General features: G+C 38.2%; 1 protein-coding gene across 1 annotated transcript in view; it reads left to right on the top strand.

The window, feature by feature from the left end:
* Positions 1–4,719: 4,719 nt before the first annotated feature.
* LOC116298780 (sushi, von Willebrand factor type A, EGF and pentraxin domain-containing protein 1) overlaps positions 4,720–22,171 on the top strand; it is a 28,251-nt gene continuing 10,799 nt past the window's right edge. The window contains exons 1-19 of the mRNA XM_089038807.1: positions 4,720–5,490; positions 5,660–5,821; positions 6,842–7,003; positions 8,172–8,366; positions 8,746–8,949; positions 9,263–9,478; positions 9,846–10,133; positions 10,844–11,092; positions 11,780–11,989; positions 12,377–12,618; positions 13,926–14,250; positions 15,227–15,388; positions 15,796–15,957; positions 16,359–16,520; positions 17,251–17,420; positions 18,041–18,263; positions 19,240–19,530; positions 20,337–20,963; positions 21,861–22,103. Of these exons, the coding sequence (XP_088894933.1) occupies positions 4,776–5,490; positions 5,660–5,821; positions 6,842–7,003; positions 8,172–8,366; positions 8,746–8,949; positions 9,263–9,478; positions 9,846–10,133; positions 10,844–11,092; positions 11,780–11,989; positions 12,377–12,618; positions 13,926–14,250; positions 15,227–15,388; positions 15,796–15,957; positions 16,359–16,520; positions 17,251–17,420; positions 18,041–18,263; positions 19,240–19,530; positions 20,337–20,963; positions 21,861–22,103 (5,008 nt within the window). The 5' untranslated portion in view covers positions 4,720–4,775. The remainder of the gene's footprint in view (positions 5,491–5,659; positions 5,822–6,841; positions 7,004–8,171; positions 8,367–8,745; positions 8,950–9,262; positions 9,479–9,845; positions 10,134–10,843; positions 11,093–11,779; positions 11,990–12,376; positions 12,619–13,925; positions 14,251–15,226; positions 15,389–15,795; positions 15,958–16,358; positions 16,521–17,250; positions 17,421–18,040; positions 18,264–19,239; positions 19,531–20,336; positions 20,964–21,860; positions 22,104–22,171) is intronic.

Genomic DNA, 22,171 nt, shown 5'->3' with positions numbered 1-22,171 from the left:
ATCTGTGGGTGGACGAGCGGTAACCAAACACTTTAATACATGCTAAACTTAATGAGCTTAGTAATTCTCCTAAGGGACTTGATAAGTGCTTTATTATCGGGCTATACACACATAGTAGTCACCGCATTCATTCTCACTTACAGGCTCGGGTTTCTGTGCGTAAGAAGCAAAGGAATCGTGAGCGTGGGTGATAGGTACTCTTTGACCGATGGATGATTTCATATATTGGATTTCAATGACTATGTTTGGCCTAGAAATTCTCGCTACGAACATGCCAATGAAAGCCATAAACAGGAACCCCCATTGTTCGCTTTTTTTCCTACTTTTTCAAATTTCGGCTTATCTTCAGTCGCGCCCCTTTTTAGAAATTTTTCTGCGGACGTTCCTTCTACACATGAAGTTCATTAGCTATTTTATCAGGTTTTCTCCAACCGTTTTCTCTACATTTTCACTAAAAAGGAACATTCCAAATTTCAGTTGAGCATGGCACGAGAGCCACATTTGTCAGAGAATGACCAGATCAAAAAGAAACAAGATCCATTTTTAAGTTCGACTGTGTATTTAATCATATTGATTGTTCAAAAATATCTGACTGTAGATTGTCATAGTTATTAATACGATGTAGGGCAAATACTAAGAAAAATAAGGAAAGCCCCTCCTAAAATAACAAATTTGAAAAAACAAAATAGAATATTGGTGTTGTTTACGTCAAATTCTGGATGAACTTCAAAATAGGTTTTCAGTGTTAATATTCAAAAAGTAAACAAATAAATTGTAAAATAAATAAACAATAATTACGATAAAAAGATTATTACAACATCATTTTCTTATCAAGGATATCCGTTTCTCTTTGGCTTTCATATCTGTTTTAAATATTCATGATTAAAGCGATTTTACTTGTGCAACAAAGTTGCATAGTTAGTAACTAACAGTCAAAGTAAAACAAAAGAAAGCAATGGAATAAGTACGTGTCTACGGCAGTGTCTACTTGACTATGCCTATGCTTATCATTTTTCAGTATACCACGTAAAATTCCCTCCAACTTCACCGAAAGCACTTCAGAGTTGTAGTAACTGTAAAGTAGTTAGGTCGTTTTTGACACGCTGCTCATGGGAGTCATCACAGGTCGACTCAATTTAGTTTTTCTTATTGTGGACTTTTTTGGATGGCTGACAGAAATAGCATAGGTTAATATGCTAACTTATCCGCGTCAGACTCAGTATGAATGTCAACAATGCATGCTAGGACCTCTATAACTACACCGGGCCATGTAGTTCATTGGCGTGATTGATGATCAAGGATGAAACTGATTTTAGCCTGAAAATCACATTAATAATAAACTTCTAAGTTTGCAACACGATAAGAAAATGACCGGCCGGATTAACGGACTCAATCCGACATCTGAGTAAAAATAATAAAAAAAAAGAATATAGAGATGTCGGGCTATGATTCCATAATAGAGTAAGATAGATAACCGAAAGAAAAGACTATGCAAAGATACCAAGAAAACGTGATCGCCATCTTGGTTGATATTACGAGAGGGATCAAGTTTTTTAAAGACAGAACGAGGTGACCCAATATGGCAGTTATGACGTCAGTTAAATCCAAGGAGACTCGGGTAGACAAATAAACCGTGGACTGGATCAAAAATCGAGATAAGTTTATTAACACTCGCTCGTGGGTCATAAATACTTATCGCACTCACCGAAGTGATTATGAAGTGGTTGTCAAAACAAGAAGATTTTATCCAAATAGTATTAAGAGAGAATTCTTTTCGTATTCCAGCAGTGAGCGCCAAAAACTAATTTCTTGAAGAAAGGCTGTTGTACAAGCCTAAAATCTTGTTATTCAGAAAGTTTAACTTGTTTGGAAGTGGAGATGACCGATGAAAGTAAAAAGAGGTTTTCAAGGCATTTCCATTACTTCGTTTATCGTATTTTTGTAGTTTGAAAGACAATGCATCAGCGCTTAGTATCATAGTTTTTATATAGATATTTATTTAAAACTGAAGCATATATTCCTTTGCAAAGTTTCTCTTTTTCTCCTTCTCCTTTCTATCCTTCTTCTTCTGTCTCTCCTTTACTCAGTTTACATCATCATCATTTTAGTCATCACACAATTTACAGTCTACACATTTAGTATATCATTTTAGGAATCACACATTTCTAATCCTATGTCTTCTATCGTTGCATAAGCACTTGATGCACCCGCAGTGGTATACTGAATGTTGGCTATAATTCGCTGCTGCACAGAAGCTTTCTACAATGATACTGAGTTATCAGTTCATCACTGTCGGTACGGAAATCTTAGGATATCTTCTCGGCATGCGATCGGATGAGTAACAGATAATTTAGGATCAATGTTTGAGTCGATACTGACCATGACTAGTTTTAAGACACATTAACGCCGAGGGCTAATCGCCGTATCCAGCGTCTATCCTGTACAATGCGTGGGGGATTCGATTCGTCTAGCTAGACTGTGCTTGTGTTTTCTAAACGAGATAAGGCGTATGATAAACCATATGGTCACTTTATTGGATATCGAGAAACACGCAAAGTCAAAAGCGACAACAGCAAATAGGAATGCTTCTTTTCAAGTGGAAATTAAACCTTTTGTCACTCAGGCGGACGGCGCCCCTGTTTGAGATCGTGGGTAAGACTGAAAAGCGCTCTAGTTCAGGAAAGTTTAAATTTATTATTGAGCGCTCCCCCCAGCCTCTGATAATTCCACCTCCCCCTGAAAGCACTGGAAAAGAAAAAGAAAAGTCAGTTCATACAGGAAATAATTTCTGTTCTCTCGATCATAGAAACAAATGTTTTTTGAAACCACAGAAGAAGCAGCAATATATCGCCAAACAAAATTGAAAGAAGTGATGTCTAATTGCACTATTTTGTATTAAAAAAATAGGGGATATCCCTGAGACAGAACATTGGGAACAAAAGTTTTTTAGACGACTCTGTATTAGAGTATAGCAGTCTTCTTTGTTTTATCTTAACTTTGTCATTATATTTTGTATTAATACGTTTCATTTACTTTTTATTTTATTTATTTTTACTAGATTTTTAATAAAGCATCTATCTACCTTGTTTCAGTCGAAAGTTGCACGGCAAACAATTGACAAATGATTTCAATTCTAATTATTCCAATAACTGAGTTTATTTATTATTATTTTTCGGCGCTTATCATTTTTCATATTTTTTTAGCAACTCAAAACCACTGGGTAAACATTTAAAATTAATATTCCTTTTACATTTCAAAATATCTTACTTCATATAAACTGTACAAACACAGCTAAGTATATTGAACTTTTCTTGTTTTTTCGTTTACTCCAATGGGTGTCTTTTCGTGAACAAATGTTTTGAAAAAGAGACATTCAGTTTTCGGAAAATTATTAAGCAAAGGCTCCATTTTTAACCCTGGTATTCGTAAAATAATTTGTTGATTAATCGGTCGACAGAATATAGCGCGATCGCCGAGAATAAGTGATCGTCTTTTTTTAAATGATGCTCTCAGTGAGAAAGTGGGTTTTCGTCTATAAAATTATTAAATGGTTCGGCTCATAAAGTAGGCTCTTAAAAAGACTGTTCGCTTGTAAAGGTCTGTGGGTATTTTTATTAAGTCCTCTTACTGAAATGCTGGACGTTCATAAAGGGTCATAGATACTTTTTAAGAGTACTCCCTTTGAAAGGCCGATGGCTTACAGATGGAGATGAATTGTTTTATATGATAACGGGTGGTCGCATACACGATATATGGTCGCTCCTTTGCATACAAAGGCTGAGGAGGACGGTCGCTTTTATGTACTCACTACAGAGGTAGTATTCGGGAAACGAGTAGCCATATTTTCTGGGTAAAAAGAGAAACTTATTTTCAATTAAATTTATTCAAAAAATATTTTTCTACAAGATTAATTTTACATTTATTTTCTTAGTGTAGTTCACGGTGATGTAAATTATTTGTTTAATTAACTTGGTATTATATGGAATATGTTTACGATCACTTAAATAACGCGCTTTAAAATAACTTTAAAGGAGCACTTGGACCAAAATTTAATTGAGCTGAAACCTTACTGGAATAAGCTTTAAGGGCTTAATAAACACTGGTTAAAGTCTTTTCCCAAATTATGTACAATACTTTTCATCGGAATATCAATAAAACATATTAACCGATGTTTTAATAGACTGTTAACGATGTTCCAGGTAAAAGTTTCAGCCCAATTAAAGTGTCGTCCAACTGTAATACCCAAGGTTAGTTTAACGGTTGGCAATCGCTTGTTGGTGATAGAAAAATGGCGGGGGATTTGTAAGGAAAAATCGAAAACATCACATAGGTGTGGTTAGGCACGAACCTTTTTTTAAAATTTGCTAAAACATTTTATTGTTTCAATAGATGAAGTCAATATAGAAACATTCTGTACACTGGTATGACAATCTCAATGGGAAATTATTGGTGAAAGAAAAATGGGATTGGGATTTGTAACGAAAAATCGAAAACATCACGTAGGTTTGGTTGAGCTTGGAACATTTTACTGTTTCAATAGATGAAGTCAACATAGAAATATTCTGTACATTGGTATGACAATCTCAGTGGGAAATTACACCTGGGGTTGCAACTGAGCTCACACAGCTGAGATTCCTTATTTCTATAATGACAGATTTAGTTTTTGTCGGTTTTTACAGGTGAAACTTTTCTACCAACACAAAATCATCTTGGTAGTTTTGCTGCAGTCCACGGCAAGACATCAGCGCGCGATAGTCCAGAAGAGTGACCAAATTATGGGGTTACTCCGTCTAACGTCGTTCCTTATTTTAGGATTTTGCTTTCTTTTGCCAGAAACGTTCTCCGTGGATTGGCTATCGAAGGCAAGAGACGATATCTTAAAACTTCGAGGTTCAATTCACCTAAACCAGAAGGCTGATATTCTGTTTCTCATCGACTCGTCAGGGAGTCTTTGGGGTCCCCAGTTCGGTTACGAGATGAAATTCGTCAGGAACTTGCTGAATAAAATTTCGGTTGGATATGAAGCAACTAGAGTTGAAGTCATCCCCTTCTCCAATTCAGCCAGCCATTTCATTAGGTTTATCTCGGATCCAAAGAGTACCAAAAACAAGTGTTACTTCAACCAGAGGTTCTCCACACTCAAACAAGAAAATGGAATGACAAATATGAAAGACGCCTTTCAGAAAGCTTTTGATGTATGCCTTGGGAAATGGCAAGGGATTAAGCGATCTCCGATGAAGGTCTTCAAAACAGTAATCATTCTTTTAACCGATGGTTATTGGAATTGGCCTCGACATGATAACGACCCCACTCCGATTGCAAAGAAACTGATTGATCAGAAAGCAGAGATATTTGCTATTGGTGTTGGTGGTGGCGTCCACTTTCAAAACTTAAGAAAACTGGTAGCTGGTCAGAAGCCTGGTATAGAATATGCATTTCATCTTAAAAATTTCAACCAGTTTAATGAACTTGCTACTTACATCAGAGGAGGTAAGGATGTTTCGATAAAAAAAGATTTTGACACTCCTTTCCCCTTCCAATAGAAAAAAGAGAGGAGAGGAGAGGAGAGATGGGATATTGATAGATTCATTGATTATTAAGCTTATATGTTGGCCAACAAGATGACACTGAATTGAATGTATCTCTGTTATTCAATTAGATCCTCACCAGAAACAATGGGAAACGGTCGACGTTGATGCTTCCATGTGTGGCAATCAGTGCGATGGCCAGGCCAAGTGTGCATGCGGACTGGTCAAGGGTGACTATAAGTGCGCATGCCCAGCAGGAATGGCGGGCTCTGGTATACGCGGAGACTGCAAGGGTTAGTTGAGCAAAAAATATTCAAAGTACATCAATTGTTTTTTTTGTTTTTTTGTTTTTTTTCGGGCGTACGTTTTTGCTTTGTTTTTGTTTTTTTTTTTTTTTTTCAATCTTTGTTTTACGAAGGTAACATAATTAACCTGTCAGTTAACTAACTTATGACCCTCATAATATAAGATCATTGGATTACATGGAAATAAAACGAGAAACATTGCAAATAACACAAATCTAATGTTCAACGAGTAGTGTGACGAGCACAGTAAATAGACAAACTAAGAAAGACTAATAAGCGGTGAATAGGAATAAGAGAATATGGTCTCTTGGTAGGATTAATTTTTTCAATTTTGGAGGTCGTACTGTATATCGACTTACTCGTTACTACACGTTGTGTTTGGATGAATCGTACTGGATGACAATGAATAGCCATTTCTTTTTATAACATAGTCACAATATAACGCGCAATCCGATTGGTTAATTAGCTTGCGGGAGCGTACATGATGATACATGATGATGATGATACATGATGATGATACATGATGATGATACATGATGATGATACATGATGATGATACATGATGATACATGATGATGACGATTCATGATGATGATACATGATGATGATACGTGATGATGATACATGATGATGATACATGATGATGATACATGATGATGATACATGATGATACATGATGATGATACATGATGATGATACATGATGATGATACATGATGATGATACATGATGGTGATGCATGATGATGATGCATGATGGTAATATATGATGATGATACATGATAATGATACATGATGTTGATAAATGATGATGATGCATGATGATGATACATGATGATGATGATACATGATGATGATACATGATGATGATACATGATGATGATACATGATGATGATACATGATGATGATACATGATGATGATACATGATGATGATACATGATGATGATACATGATGATGATACACTATGATGATTTTTCACCACTCACACGGGATTTTCTCTTTTTCAGCCTGTCCACCCGGGCGGTACAAAGAATTCGAAGGGCATGCCGAGGAGTGTACAAAATGTCCAGATTTTTCGACGCACAAGAAGCATGGCAGTAAGCATCATGGTGATTGCGAGTGTATGCCAGGGTATTTTGGAAACCCCAATAACCTGACTCCTTGCAAACGTAAGTACAATTGAGCCACCTTCGATATCTTAAAAAGAGATAACTAGCTAAAAACTTGTGTGAACTGCGTCGGTGTTTCTAATGAAACAGTATAATGATAAAAGGGTAAATCGTATATACCGTGAAAAGATTTAAAAAACCTTAATGACGTTTCGGACGCTAGTCCTTCGTCGGAGTAAAAGAGAAAGAGGTGGTAGAAAGGAGTGTTTATATACTGAGAACAAGACAAAAGATATCAATATCTTAAAGTTAAGATTAGATTGCAAGGCTTTAGTAGTATTGCACTTCATGTATTGAACGAACACGTGGATCACCAAATACATTCATAGGTAGGAATAAAATAATGTACCATATACGACGTTCCTACTTTTAACTGCTCAACAACATTACAATCGAATCTCTGCTGATTATATCTACTGATTATATTCTCATTAATCTTTAAGGAAATAACCCTCTTCACCTCGGGCGTAATGCTTTTTATCCACACGTTATTTTCTTGAGAATGAAATTATTTGCTTGAGTTGTATCCATATTCTTCTCATGCACAAGCGTTAAACAAAGAAATGATACTCTAGGGAATGACACGTGGTCTGGAATGGGGAAATATTACGCCTAAGGTTAAGAGGTCTAAAGGGAACGAAATTGACGCCATCTTAAAAATGTCCCCTAAAGGTGTCCCTCGATGTACTGGAGAAGTCAATGTAGATCTCAAGCATAATGACGTTTATTTCATACCTTCCAGAATACCTTTTGGTAGCTTTCTTGTTATTCTAATTTTCACTTATTGTCTTAGTATTTTCCAAAGGAGTTTTAATATTCGACTATTCAATTCAATATGAAATAAGATTTTTGAAAGGATTTTATAAACGTCATTAGGGCTAAACATGTTTTTCAGCCACAAGGACCATAGACCCATAGCCAAGTACCCAGGATCGATCGTACAAGAGAGGGGGAATCTGAGACCGAGTCGTTACACTCAGAAAAGACTATTTATTTTCAAAAAAAAATTTAAATAAGAATACTAGTTGTAAAAGACAACGTTTCGCTGTCATCTCGACAACTAGTATTCTTATTAAATTGTATTCCTAAAAGTACCTTCATCAAGTTAAAAAAAAATTATTTATTTATTAATAAATTCAATTTATTCTTATTTTCTTCTTCTTCATAGCAAGAGACTGCGCAGTTTTAGTGGACCCGCTCTACGGATCTATCAAAGGAAGCTGTAAGACAACGTTGGGCAGCGAGTGTTCCTTTGAATGTGACGAGGGGTATCGGTTGTTAGGAGATGCTACAAGACAATGCATTGTTAATCCTAAAAATAACACATTAGTCACTTGGAGTGGCACTCCAGTTACTTGTGCGGGTTAGTTTACATAGGAATATATGCAACCATGACCGACCGACCGACCGACCGACCGACCGACCGACCAACTGACCGACTGACCGACTGACCGACTGACCGACGACAAACCGTACAGACGGACATGCCGACGAACAATGAACAATACTTACAAATCGAAACTACTAAATCGACCAAATGACAAACCGGCAAGTCGAGCGAGGCAAATCAATCGTTAAGTCAATCGGTCGGTCAATCGGTCGGTCAGTCGGTCGGTCGGTCAGTCGGGTCAGTCGGTCGGTCAGTCGGTCGATCAGTCGGTCGATCAGTCGGTCGGCCGTTTGGTTTGCTAGCAATGAGTTACTAAAGTTAATAATTGTATATATGGTTAATTATTCCCCAGCTATCACCTGCCCATCGTTAAGGGTCGATCATGCCGCTGAACCAAATGGTTACTGCTCTGATAAGGACGGTAATAAAGCTTCTTCGAATATTGTCAATGTTACTTGTAACTTCAACTGCTCAAGAGGTTATCGATCCAGTGGGGATCTTTCAAGAACGTGTCGCCTTGATGGAAAGTGGTCAGGAACGCCTACAGCTTGTACTGGTAAGTTCTAATTATGGAATACACCAGTTTATCATTCTATGCCGGTATTTTTGAAGACTCCAGACTCATTTGTACAGATTTAGCCTCATTTATAGTCCAGTTGCAAATGTTAATATTTTCGCAAGATAATTTTAGCCTACAGGGATGCGTGCGCATGCCAATCGCTGATATTTTCGCATGAAAAATTTTTCTCTTAAACGAGGCTAAACCTGTACGAATTAGTCTTTAGTCGTAAAGCTATTGTCATTGAACCAAACATCTAAAAAAATGTAAATATGCTTTTTCCGACAATATTGCAATTTCTTATTCACAGAGGTTAGATGTGAAAAGTTACCAAAGGTTTCCATTGGCTTCTACACTCCCAAAGAATTCCAATGTGACGAGAAAGCGCAAAAGTTTGACAAGGAATGCAAGCACAATTGTCCGCATGGATATTACATGCCACCGGGCACAATTTATGATACAACAAATCCTCGAACATGTGATTACAAGACAGGCACATGGACCGGAGAGCCGCGTGTATGTAAAGGTACTTCTAACTGGTCTAGTACTTTCTCGATTGAGGGAAGAACGTCTGTAAAAATTAATATAGCTTTAAAATATAACTGTTATGAATTTGCTGTTCTCATTGGTTGGGGGCGAGGGCTTTTACCCTGCTAGCAGAGGTATTTTTCTGCCCTCCATTTTGGTTTGTAGGTCAAGCAACTTATGCAGCTGCAAATTTGATAGGAATATGTATAACACTTAAACATTGCTGTCTCGCTTCTTCTAGTACTCGTCTCGTGTTCTAAAAATCTCTGCGGCGTGCTTTAAAACTGCACACAGCACGCGCCCGCGTTTTCCATCCCTTTAATAATGCGCGTTTTCATGAAGCTTGCCTCTTTGTGATATCATAGATTACCAAGTTCCGGAGTTAAATTGCTCGTCTAACATACAAGTTCCCAACGATCCAGGCGAGAAGACAGCATCTGTGTACTGGAATTTTACATTTGATGACAACTCGCTCCGAGCTGGAGCTCCTGGGGTTACCAAGGAGATGTTTTCAGTATCCTTGAAGATCAACGACAAAGAGACCAGCTTGGACTTGCCAAAGCTGCTAGAAATTGGTAAGAATGAAATCCAGTACCAGGTTACAGACCGCGATAACAATTCCGAAAAATGTGTCTTCACAGTGGAAGTCCTTGGTAAGTAGAACTGACATCAGTAAATCAGAAAACCATATTAACTGTTAGCGTGCTGCTCGCCTGCTGCTCACGTGCATCTCGCGTGCTGCTCACGTGTTTCTTGCATGTCGTTCACGTGCTGCTCACTGGTTGCTCATGTGCTGCTCACGTGTTGAAAACGTGCTGCTCTCGTGTTGATCACTTGCTGATCATTTGCTACTCACGTGCTGCTCTCGTGTTGATCACTTGCTGATCATGTGCTGCTCACGTGATGCTCACTTGCTGCCATTGGGTGAAAAATGGATGACGAATACAAATCTCAAAACCGCGCAAACACAAGGCTGTTAAAGCTGCGAGCATCGCGCCCACAATAAAATATTGCATAAATTGGGAATTAACAGTGGCTTTACTGAGTGGATCTTTTCTAACTGGATAGAAATGGAATTTAGTTTTTTCAGTTGAGGGAGTAGAACCGGAGAACCCGGAGAAAAACCCTCGAAGTACAGGAGAGAACCTGTCGCAACAAGTAGATTTACTCAAATACGACGCCGTGTGCGGGAATTGAACCTTGGTCAGATAAATATTATACAAACACATTCATACAAGTTCAAGATTTTTATGTTGAGCTCGCTATGCCACGCTTCATTTCCAGACACAAAGGGGATATGCATCTTGCACGCATTAGTATGACTAAAACAACTATCAAAATTGTATCCACTCTTGGTCTTTAGATAAAGAACCTCCTACCTGTAGCTTCTGCCCCCCGAGTAAAGAACTGATGGTCACAAAATCCACTAACTTTCGACTAAGCTGGAAACGACCCAATTGTACGGACAATTCTGGTATCCCACCCGAAACTCGACCGAACATCAGAATGGGGTCTTTAGTGGTAGCACCAGGGGTTTATTCCATTGATTATACAGTCAAAGACAAGGCTCTTAATACTTATGTGAACTGTTCATTCTTCATTAAACTTAAGGGTGAGTACAAGTGCTTGTCCTTTAGTCTATATCCCTGGTTGTTTCTTTTTTGTGTGTGTTTTTGTGTGTGTGTGTGTGTGTTTTTTTTTTATCCACTTTTTTAGCAGCAGGTGTAACTCAGTTGGTAAGAGCGCGGCCTTCAATCTAGAGGTCCACGGTTTGATTAATCTTTAAGATATCCACGTTTGCTTCGAATTCTTTCTGTTAATTCTGTGTAGCTGCAGCTGTAAATACTGGTAATACGACAGGGGCACTTTGAGGGTAAAGTGCGCATCTTCGAGCGCTTTGAGGTTAAGCCGATGTTGCACGCACGGGACGATTCGCAACGACCATTTTCCGCGATACGACTCGAAGACTTTTAATACATGATACACGAGTCAACTTTTCTCGCAACTTTTGTTCAAGAATCAACATGTTAAACGATCAATTACACATTAATTTTTCGCGCAAACGCGGAAAAATTGGGATTTGAGCACGTGTATTTAAATGTTAGTGTTAGCGCGCGCATTCTTGATTCCTTCATTTTCTTTTGGATGCTGGTTACTTAAATCACTTTGTTGTTAAATCCTCTGGAATTCGTGGCTTCTGTCACCTATCATCCTTCCCTCCCCTATGATTCTAGACTGAATTCGTGTCCTTTCCTTTCACCTTCTCAAAAAATTCTTACAAATCTCTTGACCTTTTCAGTGCCCGAGTGCAATGCCTTCATCCCACCAAAGAATGGCTTAGCAAGATGCATCAATTATGGCAATGTCTTAGGTTGTACAGTAGCATGTAGAGACACTTATGATTTCGTCTACAAACCCGCTAGTTCATACAGTTGTACAAATGGAAAGTGGGATACTTGGTCACCGACAAACGACCATGACCCAAGGGAACAATGGCCTGACTGCTCAAGTAAGTCAAATAATTCGTTTTATATTCATTAGAATATATACTGCCATAGCGGAGACGGAGGGCGCACTTTGTATTTTTGATCACTGCAAAACTAAAGTGTCCTGAGTCCCCTGCAAAAATTGAACCGCAGTTGATAAAATTTGAAGGCCAATAAAGCTGTTAAAAAATCATCTTGTCAGGCTTCAAATAATAAAAGTTATAACATCAGGGTTTGTAATTACTTTAAAAGAATATTGTACTCGAATGAGCGGCCCTCATTTGAGAGGGTTGCAAAGGACCCGAAGAATTTTCTTTATCTTAAAAAAACATTTATGTACTTTTTTGGAATGGCGTTTGGCACATGAATATTCCCAGTAAAAAAGTAATTATTAAGCTTTGTTTTTTTAGAGCGAGCAAATCCATCAGAAGCAGCAATAAAAGCATTACCACAGTTCTATTTCAAAGGAGATTGCAATGATCCCAATGTACAGGAACAACTAAAGCAAGGCTTTGTAACTATTTTGTCCCCTCCAAATGCTCCTCCGTTCTTCTGCCTCTTCAATCCACAATGCAATGCTCAGAATGTCAAAATCTACTGCGGAGAAACTGACGCAAGTGCAAGAAGAAAACGAAGTGCTAATACTCGTCAGGTAAAACGATAATGATGATGATATATGATGATGATAATATAAATGATGATGATACATGATGATGATGACGATACATGATGATGATACATGATGATGATACATGATGATGACACATGATGATGATACATGATGATGATGATGATACATGATGATGATACATGATGATGATACATGATGATGATATATGATGATGATGATACATGATGATGATACATGATGATGATATATGATGATACATGATGATGATACATGATGATGATACATGATGAGATACATGATGATGATACATGATGTGATGAACGATAGCATGATGATGACGATACATGATGATGTAGTACATGGATGATGGACACATGATGATGATACATGATGATGATGATGATGACATGATGATGATACATGATGATGATACATGATGATGATACATGATGATGATACATGATGATACATGATGATGATACATGATGATGATACATGATGATACATGATGATGAGACATGATGATGATACATGATGATGATACATGATGATGATACATGTAGTGCTACTGATGATTGATACATGATGATGATACATGATGATGATACATGATAGTGATACATGATGATGAACATGATGATGATACATGATGATGATGATACATGATGATGATAACATGATGATACATGATGATGATTACATGATGATTGATACATGATGATGATACAGGATGATGAATACATGATGATGATTAATGACTGATTGATGATGATACATGATTACATGATGATGATGATGATACATGATGATGATACATGATGATGATACATGATGATGATACATGATGATGATACATGATGATGATACATGATGATACATGATGATAATACATGATGATGATACATGATGATGATAATATACATGATGATGATACATGATGATGATACATGATGATGATACATGATGATGATACATGATGATGATACATGATGATGATACATGATGATGATACATGATGATGATACATGATGATGATACATGATGATGATACATGATGATGATACATGATGATGACGATACATGATGATGGTACATGTTGATAATCATGGTGATGCATGATGACGACGACGACGACGACGACGACGACGACGATGATGATGATGAAAGTGATGCGTGAAACGTGTTGTCTAAATGTGATTAGATAGGTGTTCCATAGCTTAGGTCATCGTGATAATACAAATCTCTATCATAGGCAGCTGTCTTTAATTTTACATGGAATACAGAGGTTGTTTCAGGGTATCTAAATATCTATATTCTACTGTTTTTAGGTGTATTTTGAAGTTACGTACGTTGAAAAGTCGAACCAAATTCAAGCGGGGAGCGACGACTTTGCCAACCAAGACAAGTTCAAGGTTTTCAAACAAGAGGTAGATAAGAAAAGGGATGAAGTATACAGAAGTTTGCAAAAGGTCAACTGGGGTGCGTTCAATACCAAGACAGGACTGGACCTTGGTGGAACAAATAATTTAAATCTAAAGCAGACTGAGGGATATTGCTCTGAGGAAGGTGCTGTGGTGAGAAAATGTACGAAAAATCAACTACAGTATTATCCAAAGCGGTGCAACTTTGATAAAGGAGATATCACCAAATGCAGTACGTATCAATATATAATGCACTCAATTGAAACACATTGTCGGGTTTAAAACATAGAAGATATGGAAGCTGAGTTTAAAATTGTCACACTGACAGAAAGCATAGAGACTTTTAACATATTTTTCATATCAGTAATGATAAAAGGGTAATTTTTTTATTTTTTATCATTCCTGTTTAGAAACATTAGAAAGACGCAGCTCACACTAGTTTTTAGCTTGTTATTTCTATTTTTCATATCAACTGAGTATTTCAAACAAATGCATCATAGAATAATTGTCATATCCAAAATCCCTTTCTCATGTGGTCTCAGCTTCTCTGTTCAATGGTTTGAATCCAACAATAATTTTGCGATTAAGTGTATTGAAGAGCTTTTAAAACGAACTGTCACATAAGTGTTTTTTATGGGAACACGCATCACACACTAAGTGAACTACTAATTCGTGCGTGCTTTATAACTGTACATACCACGCGCGTGTGAATCGTGCTTTCTGGGGAACGTGGTTTATGAGAACACGCATCACACACACTCGTGTACAGCTAATTCTTGCTTTATAATTGTATACACCACGCGCGTTTGGTTCTTGCTTTCTGAAGTACGCACTTCATGAGAACACACATCCCACACTTGTGATCTGCTAATCTACGAGTGCTTTATAACTGCGCACATCACGCGCGCGCTTTTTTCTCAAAGCGCATGATCAAAAGGATCAACTACCAGTGAAATACTCTCTGGTTACACACCGAGTAAACCAAATGGCTTCCTTCGGTACAAAGTTTAGGACTGTTTTCTAAGAAAACGGAACAACTAAACTCCGAGAAATCGAGAATATTGATTCATATTATCGTAAACAAGCTTCTAGTTACTAAAAAAATTAGGATTTTTTTCCAGCCACAACTCGGTTCTCATACCTTAAATTACTCCCCACCAAACGCATCATTTCTGTTTGTAATATTTGGTATTTTATTTTGCTTCTAGTCCGTTGTCCAGTGGGTACCTATTACAACAGTGACAAGGAAGATTGTAACATATGTCCCGAGGGATCATTTTCTCCAAATGAAGGAGCACTTGAGTGCAAAAAGTGCCCCTTGGGAACATGGACCTTTGGGGACAAAAAAGAGAACTTTACTTCATGCCAAGGTAAACGATAGAGCTCTTTATGTTGGGGTAACGTTTTCCCATTTCAGACCACGTGTCAGTTCTCTGGAGTATCATTTCTTTGTTTAACGGCTGCATATAAGCAGAATATGAAGATGGATACACTCAAACAAAGAATCTTATCCTTAAAGGAATGACACGTGGTCTGAAATGGAGAAACATTACGCCTTGTATTTAGAGGTCTATTGATCTATTCTAGGACAGCGTTGAAATGATGTGAAGTGTGTGTGTTTGTGCGTGTGTTTGGATGGATGGATGGATCAGTGGGTGAGCTAGTAAGTGAGTGCGGAAACGGGTAGATAAAGGAAATAAGGGTTGCAGACACATCATATTGCAACAGTTAATTATTGTTGATTCACATTGAAATAATTCTTATTATTTCTCTACAGCTGAGTGCGGACCTGGTTACTTCTCAAACTCCGGCATTGCTGTTTGCTTCCAGTGTCCCGCAGGAACCTACTCGAGCGAAAGGAGAAACAAGAACTGCACCGTGTGTCCCGCGGGAACCACCTCAGTGGCTGCTGCATCAACAAGACTTGAAGACTGTGGAAGTAAGTATATTGCGAATACAAAGATTTTATTTGGCATCGTACTGCTTCACTCACAGGCAGCTCAAGATTGGTTTGTGTTAGTATAATACTGAAAATTGAAAACATGGTTAACAATATATCTTTCTTTTAGCCCCATGAATTTTTTGAAAATTTTAGAATTTTTTCCTCCAATTTTTCTTTTGTGTTTTGTTCTTAGCTAGGACCGAAATATTTTTTAATCAACGCATGCATTTACTGTATTATACTGAGAAAACAATGATCCAGCTCCATTTAGTCAAACCATAATTAATTGATCGGGAATTCCGCTCCATTAATTATGATTAAACGTATGGTAAATGCCAATACGTTGGTGATTGTATACTGCTACAACAACTTATGCGTCATGTTTTTGCAATGTTTAGTGAAGTGTGCCCCAGGAACGTTTTCAAGTAACGGCGTCGAGCCCTGTACCCCATGTCCCTTAGGAACGTATCAACATCAACTTGGACAAACAACATGTCTTCCATGTCCTGGACGACTGTCTACTTATGGAACCGGTGCTGACGCGTCTTCTAGCTGTTTTGGTATGGCAACATAGTTTTTTCTGTGGAATGCTTTCGTAAAGTTATTTGTAAAAATGCTGTTAGTATTTGCAAACAATTTAATCCTTATTACCTCGCGTAGTGTAAAGAGAAAGAACACGGAGCAACTAACAAAATACAAGAAAAAGAAATATTCTTATTACTGTAGTACCCTGAAGGGCGGTAATACGAGCAGCAAAATCGCGCAGCCTGTCGCGTAACGTCGTTGCGTTGCAAATTGCAGCTCAAATGTCGCTCTTATTATTACCTCTCTGCGCGCATCAAATTTTGGTTGCAAAGCTAAGAGTAGGGAAATTATCTGCTTTGCGCAACAAAACAACTTTACATAGTTTTCACTTGGAAAATTAAGCCTACAGTAATGACAGTAATGAATTTAATGTTTCGCATTCAAGATGTCGTATTGCTCCCCAGAGAACAAGGTTTCATTTTTAAAAAAACCATTATGCTATGCTATACTGAATTCCGAATTTTAAGCACTCTTACAAATAGTCGCCTTCACGGTTCCCTGCGCCATTTTGAAAGGTAGCCGTGCCTTTGCATCGAAGCGAGACGAACGGTGAGCTTGCAATGATAGAGACCTGTGAATAATAATTGTCCAAGGTGTTAAAAAAAGGCGCAGGGAACTTTGAAGGTGACTATTGATACTAAGACTTCATAACCGTGAGAAACAGAGTCAAGGAACACTTCTAAGTATCTCACTTTGGATTTGCAGAGGTCAATGACTGTATGTCTAGCCCATGTCAAAACAATGGCAAGTGTATAGACACGAAAGAATCTTACAGATGCGAATGTCTCGCGGGATTTATGGGAGACAGATGTCAGATAGACGTTGATGAGTGCGCTGTCAATCCTTGCTCACTAGGTGCTACCTGCCTTGATAAGGTTCGTTTTTGATTTTGAATACGTCTGTGAACGTCTAAGGTATTTATCTATTAACCATTATTGTGTGGTCATCAAGATCACAATTATTGCATCAGGGGCGTATCCAGGATTTTTTCTAGGGGGGGGGGGGGGGGAGGTGCACACCCCAGGACTTCGTTTTCGGTGGAGGTTCACCTTTTGCTTACCAACTCAAATAATGCAATAGATATCAGTCCATCTAGGGGGAAGGGGGTGGTGTGCTTCCCCTGCACTCTTCCCCTAGATCCATCCCTGCGCATTTTCTAGACTCCATATCATAGGTGAGAAGGGTTTGTGAGGTATCTCCATTGAATTGGGGGTTTCCCGCTAAACCCAAAATGTATTTTGAAATCATAAATTTGCTGTCGTGATGCATCAATTACGCAGACATGTTCGCCTCATGTTCCGGATCAAAGCTCATATATAGACCTGTTATGACTTAATGGCCCAATGGATTGCGAAATTGCATTTGGGGACGGAAACAAAGGATACACTATCAGCCTTTCGTTCCATTATCCTTTGCACCATGAGGTCGCAGCCAGCCTTTTTAGGGAGTATGGCCGGCTGGAAGGTAGTATTAACTAGTTATATTCGTTTTCCAGGTTAATAGTTACACTTGTTTGTGCCCTGAAGGATACACTGGAACTAAATGTGACAAGATGATCGAGACATGTAAAACCAAGAATCCGTGTGTGCGCGGCACGTGTAAGGAGAAAGGAGCAGGAGCCGAGTGTGAGTGTCCTGTTGGTTATGAAGGACAGTTCTGTGAGCGAAACACCGATGAATGTGCGTTAAATCCGTGCCTCAACAACGCTGTCTGTATTGGTAAGTCTCTGAGGAAATCTTGAAGTGTAAGAATCCCAGTGGGTCATGAGTTAAGCTAAGGTCAAATTGAAAACAAACTTGTAATCGTTAATCACCACCGCAATTATAGCAGTGGCGCTGCTTAACGGGATCGAACTGAAAGCATGTGAAGGCGTCTCTGGAAGCCGCTATGCAGTCCATGTATGACAATGAATAATGAGGAAGTCTTTTTACGGCATTAGGTTCGACTCGTGTGAAGTTCGATTAGGTTTGGCTCGTGTGAAGTTCGATGTTTGTCCTTAGTCTTAGTGTTTCAAGAATGCGTGGCAATGAGCTTGCTTTGTTATCTTAGTATGAACAAACTATTTGAGCGGTTATGAAGATGAGACAAACCAAAACTAGCAAATATCGTCAAAACCTAGAAAAAGCGCCAAGTAAACGCTACTGATCTATTAGTTTTTCAAAAATAGCTATTAAAGATGTGAAGTATACTTATTCAAAACTAGAAACCTTTTCAATCCTTAAATACATAACTAGACTAGTTTTGAATTTCTGAAACATTATTCACATCTTCAATAATTATCCAAGCACAAAAGCACTAATAGAATAGCTAATCAAATATTTATAATCGATTTATAATCGCCCGATACTTTGAACTATTGCCATTCTCTACTTTCACATACTCATAATACTTTGCGCCTTTGAGGGGTAACCAATGGATAAAAACCCACTTATTTTGCTGAAGGCTGATCAGACAAACCTCTTGATGGTCTGTATGCGCAAAATTAACTCGGACTAAACTGATAATCAATATTGTACACAGGATATAAAAGCAGTATAAATTCAATTAAGAAACGTTTCAAGTTGGGACAGTTTATTGATTGGTTACCTTCCCCCCCAAGGTGCAAAGCATTATGGATCATGCGCAAATAGAGAACTGATTGAAGAGCTAATAATGCCGCGCACTGACTGGCGCAAATGTTTTCAATGTTTTTAGGTGGAGTGGATTCCTTCCAGTGTCTCTGTAGAAAAGGATTCAGCGGACAACTCTGTCAAATCAACGACAATGACTGCAAAACCAACCCCTGTCAAAATAACGGGAAATGCATCGACCGCAATGGATTCTATATTTGTCAATGTCCCGCGGGTTACTCAGGAGCAAACTGCGAGCACAAGATCAACGAGTGTCAATCTGAGCCTTGTCAAAATGGGGGCATCTGTACCGAAAAACTAAATGGTTATGATTGCGCATGTCAGCCAACATATACTGGTGTCAATTGCCAACATCGTAAGATACATTTTTTTTTCGATAAGATAAAATATATTCATGCATTTATTTCTAGAAAATTCCAATTTTTGAATATTGTGATCTTTATAGTGAAAGTGTAGAATCCCGTGGAGAACTTTTTACCCGACTTAAATTTTCGTTTAAAACCTCCCACATGGAGTAGATTGATAATGAGCACTAACGCATCAGAGACGCGATTTCTCTTTCGGGCATGCTGTTCATAGCAAGGGGTTAATCATCTACGGTCTAGGGGCCGACTAACCTCTCCCTTAGGCTTCGGCCGAGCTTCTTGATCAGTTTGTAAGTCCTCGGATAGCGGTGTCGGGGCCGAAATCTCCGGCGTAGCCGTAAATGCTTCGCGCTGCCATACTGCGCTTCAGCACTAGGTCTAGGATGTATAGTCCTTATCATTCAATGGAAATAAGAAAAAATATGATAGAATGGTCTAATTTTGTTCTATATATTCTCTAACTTTGCATGGTTTTGTTCACTTGTTTATAAGACCCTTTCTGAGATAGGAAACATGGTGCATTGTGGTCTAGCTTGGGTACAACATCTTTTGTTTATCTTTTGGTCTTTCCTGGTGTTGTTTGTACTGAAGCTAGAGCACAAAGTATCCTGTTTATTGATCTCACAAAAAGGCCCATGGTAGTAGTAGTAGTAATAATAATAACAATTATAATAATAATAATAATAATAATAATAATAATAATAAACAAACTAATATAAGATAACTATATTAAGAAAAATAAGCTAAAATACAAAATCAAAAGTGGTTTAAATAATGTTTATCTTTCTTCACGCAGAGCTTTCCTCCGATTTTGATTTAACATTCCAAGACCGTGTTAGTCTCGCCTACTCGAAAGCCAACCAGATCATCCCAGACATTCGAGAGTTCACCGTGGCTTTGTGGCTACGAACAACAGATTCCAACCCAGGAGTTCCTCTCAGTTACGCTGTTAAAGATGGAGCCATAGTTCAGGATAATGCGCTTGCCCTTCAAGACTGCAGTGGTCTGAACTTAATCATTAACAACAAGACAGTATTCACTGGTATTGATATTAACGATGGCAATTGGCACCACGTGGCTGTCACTTGGCAGAGTGGCTCGGGCATCTGGGCCGCATTCCTTGATGGATCGCGAGTCTCAACAGCATCTACGCCTTTCCAGCAATCCCAAGTTATCCGTGGGGGTGGAGTGCTGATGTCAGGGCAGGAACAGGACGAGATTGGAGGTGGTTTTAACGCTGAGGAATGTTACATTGGAGATATAAGTCAGATGAATATCTGGAAGCATGTTCTGAGTGATGATGAAGTGTACAATCTGGCGCAAAGTTGTGACCATACGCGCGGAGATATGGTAGCCTGGGCGGACTTCAGAGAATACTTGTCTGGTGTTTATACCATTACACCCAAGTCGTACGCCTGTGAATGTAAGTAAATACTACTGTCAGAAAATGATGCGTGATGATGGTGATGATGATCTTGATACATGATGACGATAGGCGATGATGATACACGATGATGATGATACGATACATGATGATGATACATGATGATGATACATGATGATGATGATGATGATACATGGTAATGGTGATACATGATGATGATACATGATGATGATACATGATGATGATGATACATGATGACGATATATGATGGTGATACATGATGGTGATACATGATGGTGATACATGATGGTGATACATGATGGTGATACATGATGACGATACATGATGACGATACATGATGATGATACATGATGATGATACATGATGATGATACATGATGATGATACATGATGATGATACATGATGGTGATGCATGATGATACATGATGATGATACAGGATGATGATACATAATGATGATATATGATGATGATACATGATGATGATGATACATGATGATGATACATGATGATGATACATGATGATGATACATGATGATGATACATGATGATGATACATGATGATGATACATGATGATGATACATGATGATGATACATGATGATGATACATGATGATGATACATGATGATGATACATGATGATGATACATGATGATGATACATGATGGATGATACATGATGATACATGATGATGATACATGTGATGATACATGATGGTGATACATGATGATACATGATGATGATACATTGATGATGATACATTGATGATGATACATGATGATGATACATGATGATGATACATGATGATGATACATGATAGTAATGATGATCATGATCATGATTTTGTATTGAGCTGAAACTCTAGGAATCCTGCTAATCCGAATTATATTAATATATATTTTTTAATGTCTTGACAGTCCAAAACATTCTAAGGTACACAAATGTGATCTACAATGCCAGCATCCCATCCCACGACAACGCAGTTATGTCGTCCACCTCGCCCGAGGCTTGCGCCGCAAGTTGTGATTCTCATTCTTCGTTCCTCTGTCGATCGTTCGACTTCAACACCAGAACAAAGAAGTGCTACTTGAGTGCAAAGCATTCAGCAGATAACCTTGTACAGAGAGACGCAAGTGCTACTTTCAACTATTATGAACTGAGTAAGTAAACGGACCAAAGCACAAAAAAGGAAATGGGTTGGACTCAAAAGATGGGCTTCATTGAGAAA

Source organism: Actinia tenebrosa, unplaced genomic scaffold (genome assembly GCF_029948245.1).
Source record: "Actinia tenebrosa isolate PJP-AT-01 unplaced genomic scaffold, QUT_ActTen_1.0 PGA_scaffold6__47_contigs__length_16458017, whole genome shotgun sequence".
In the NCBI taxonomy this organism is placed as follows: Eukaryota; Metazoa; Cnidaria; class Anthozoa; order Actiniaria; family Actiniidae; genus Actinia; species Actinia tenebrosa.
This window is presented reverse-complemented; position numbering and strand designations above follow the sequence as displayed.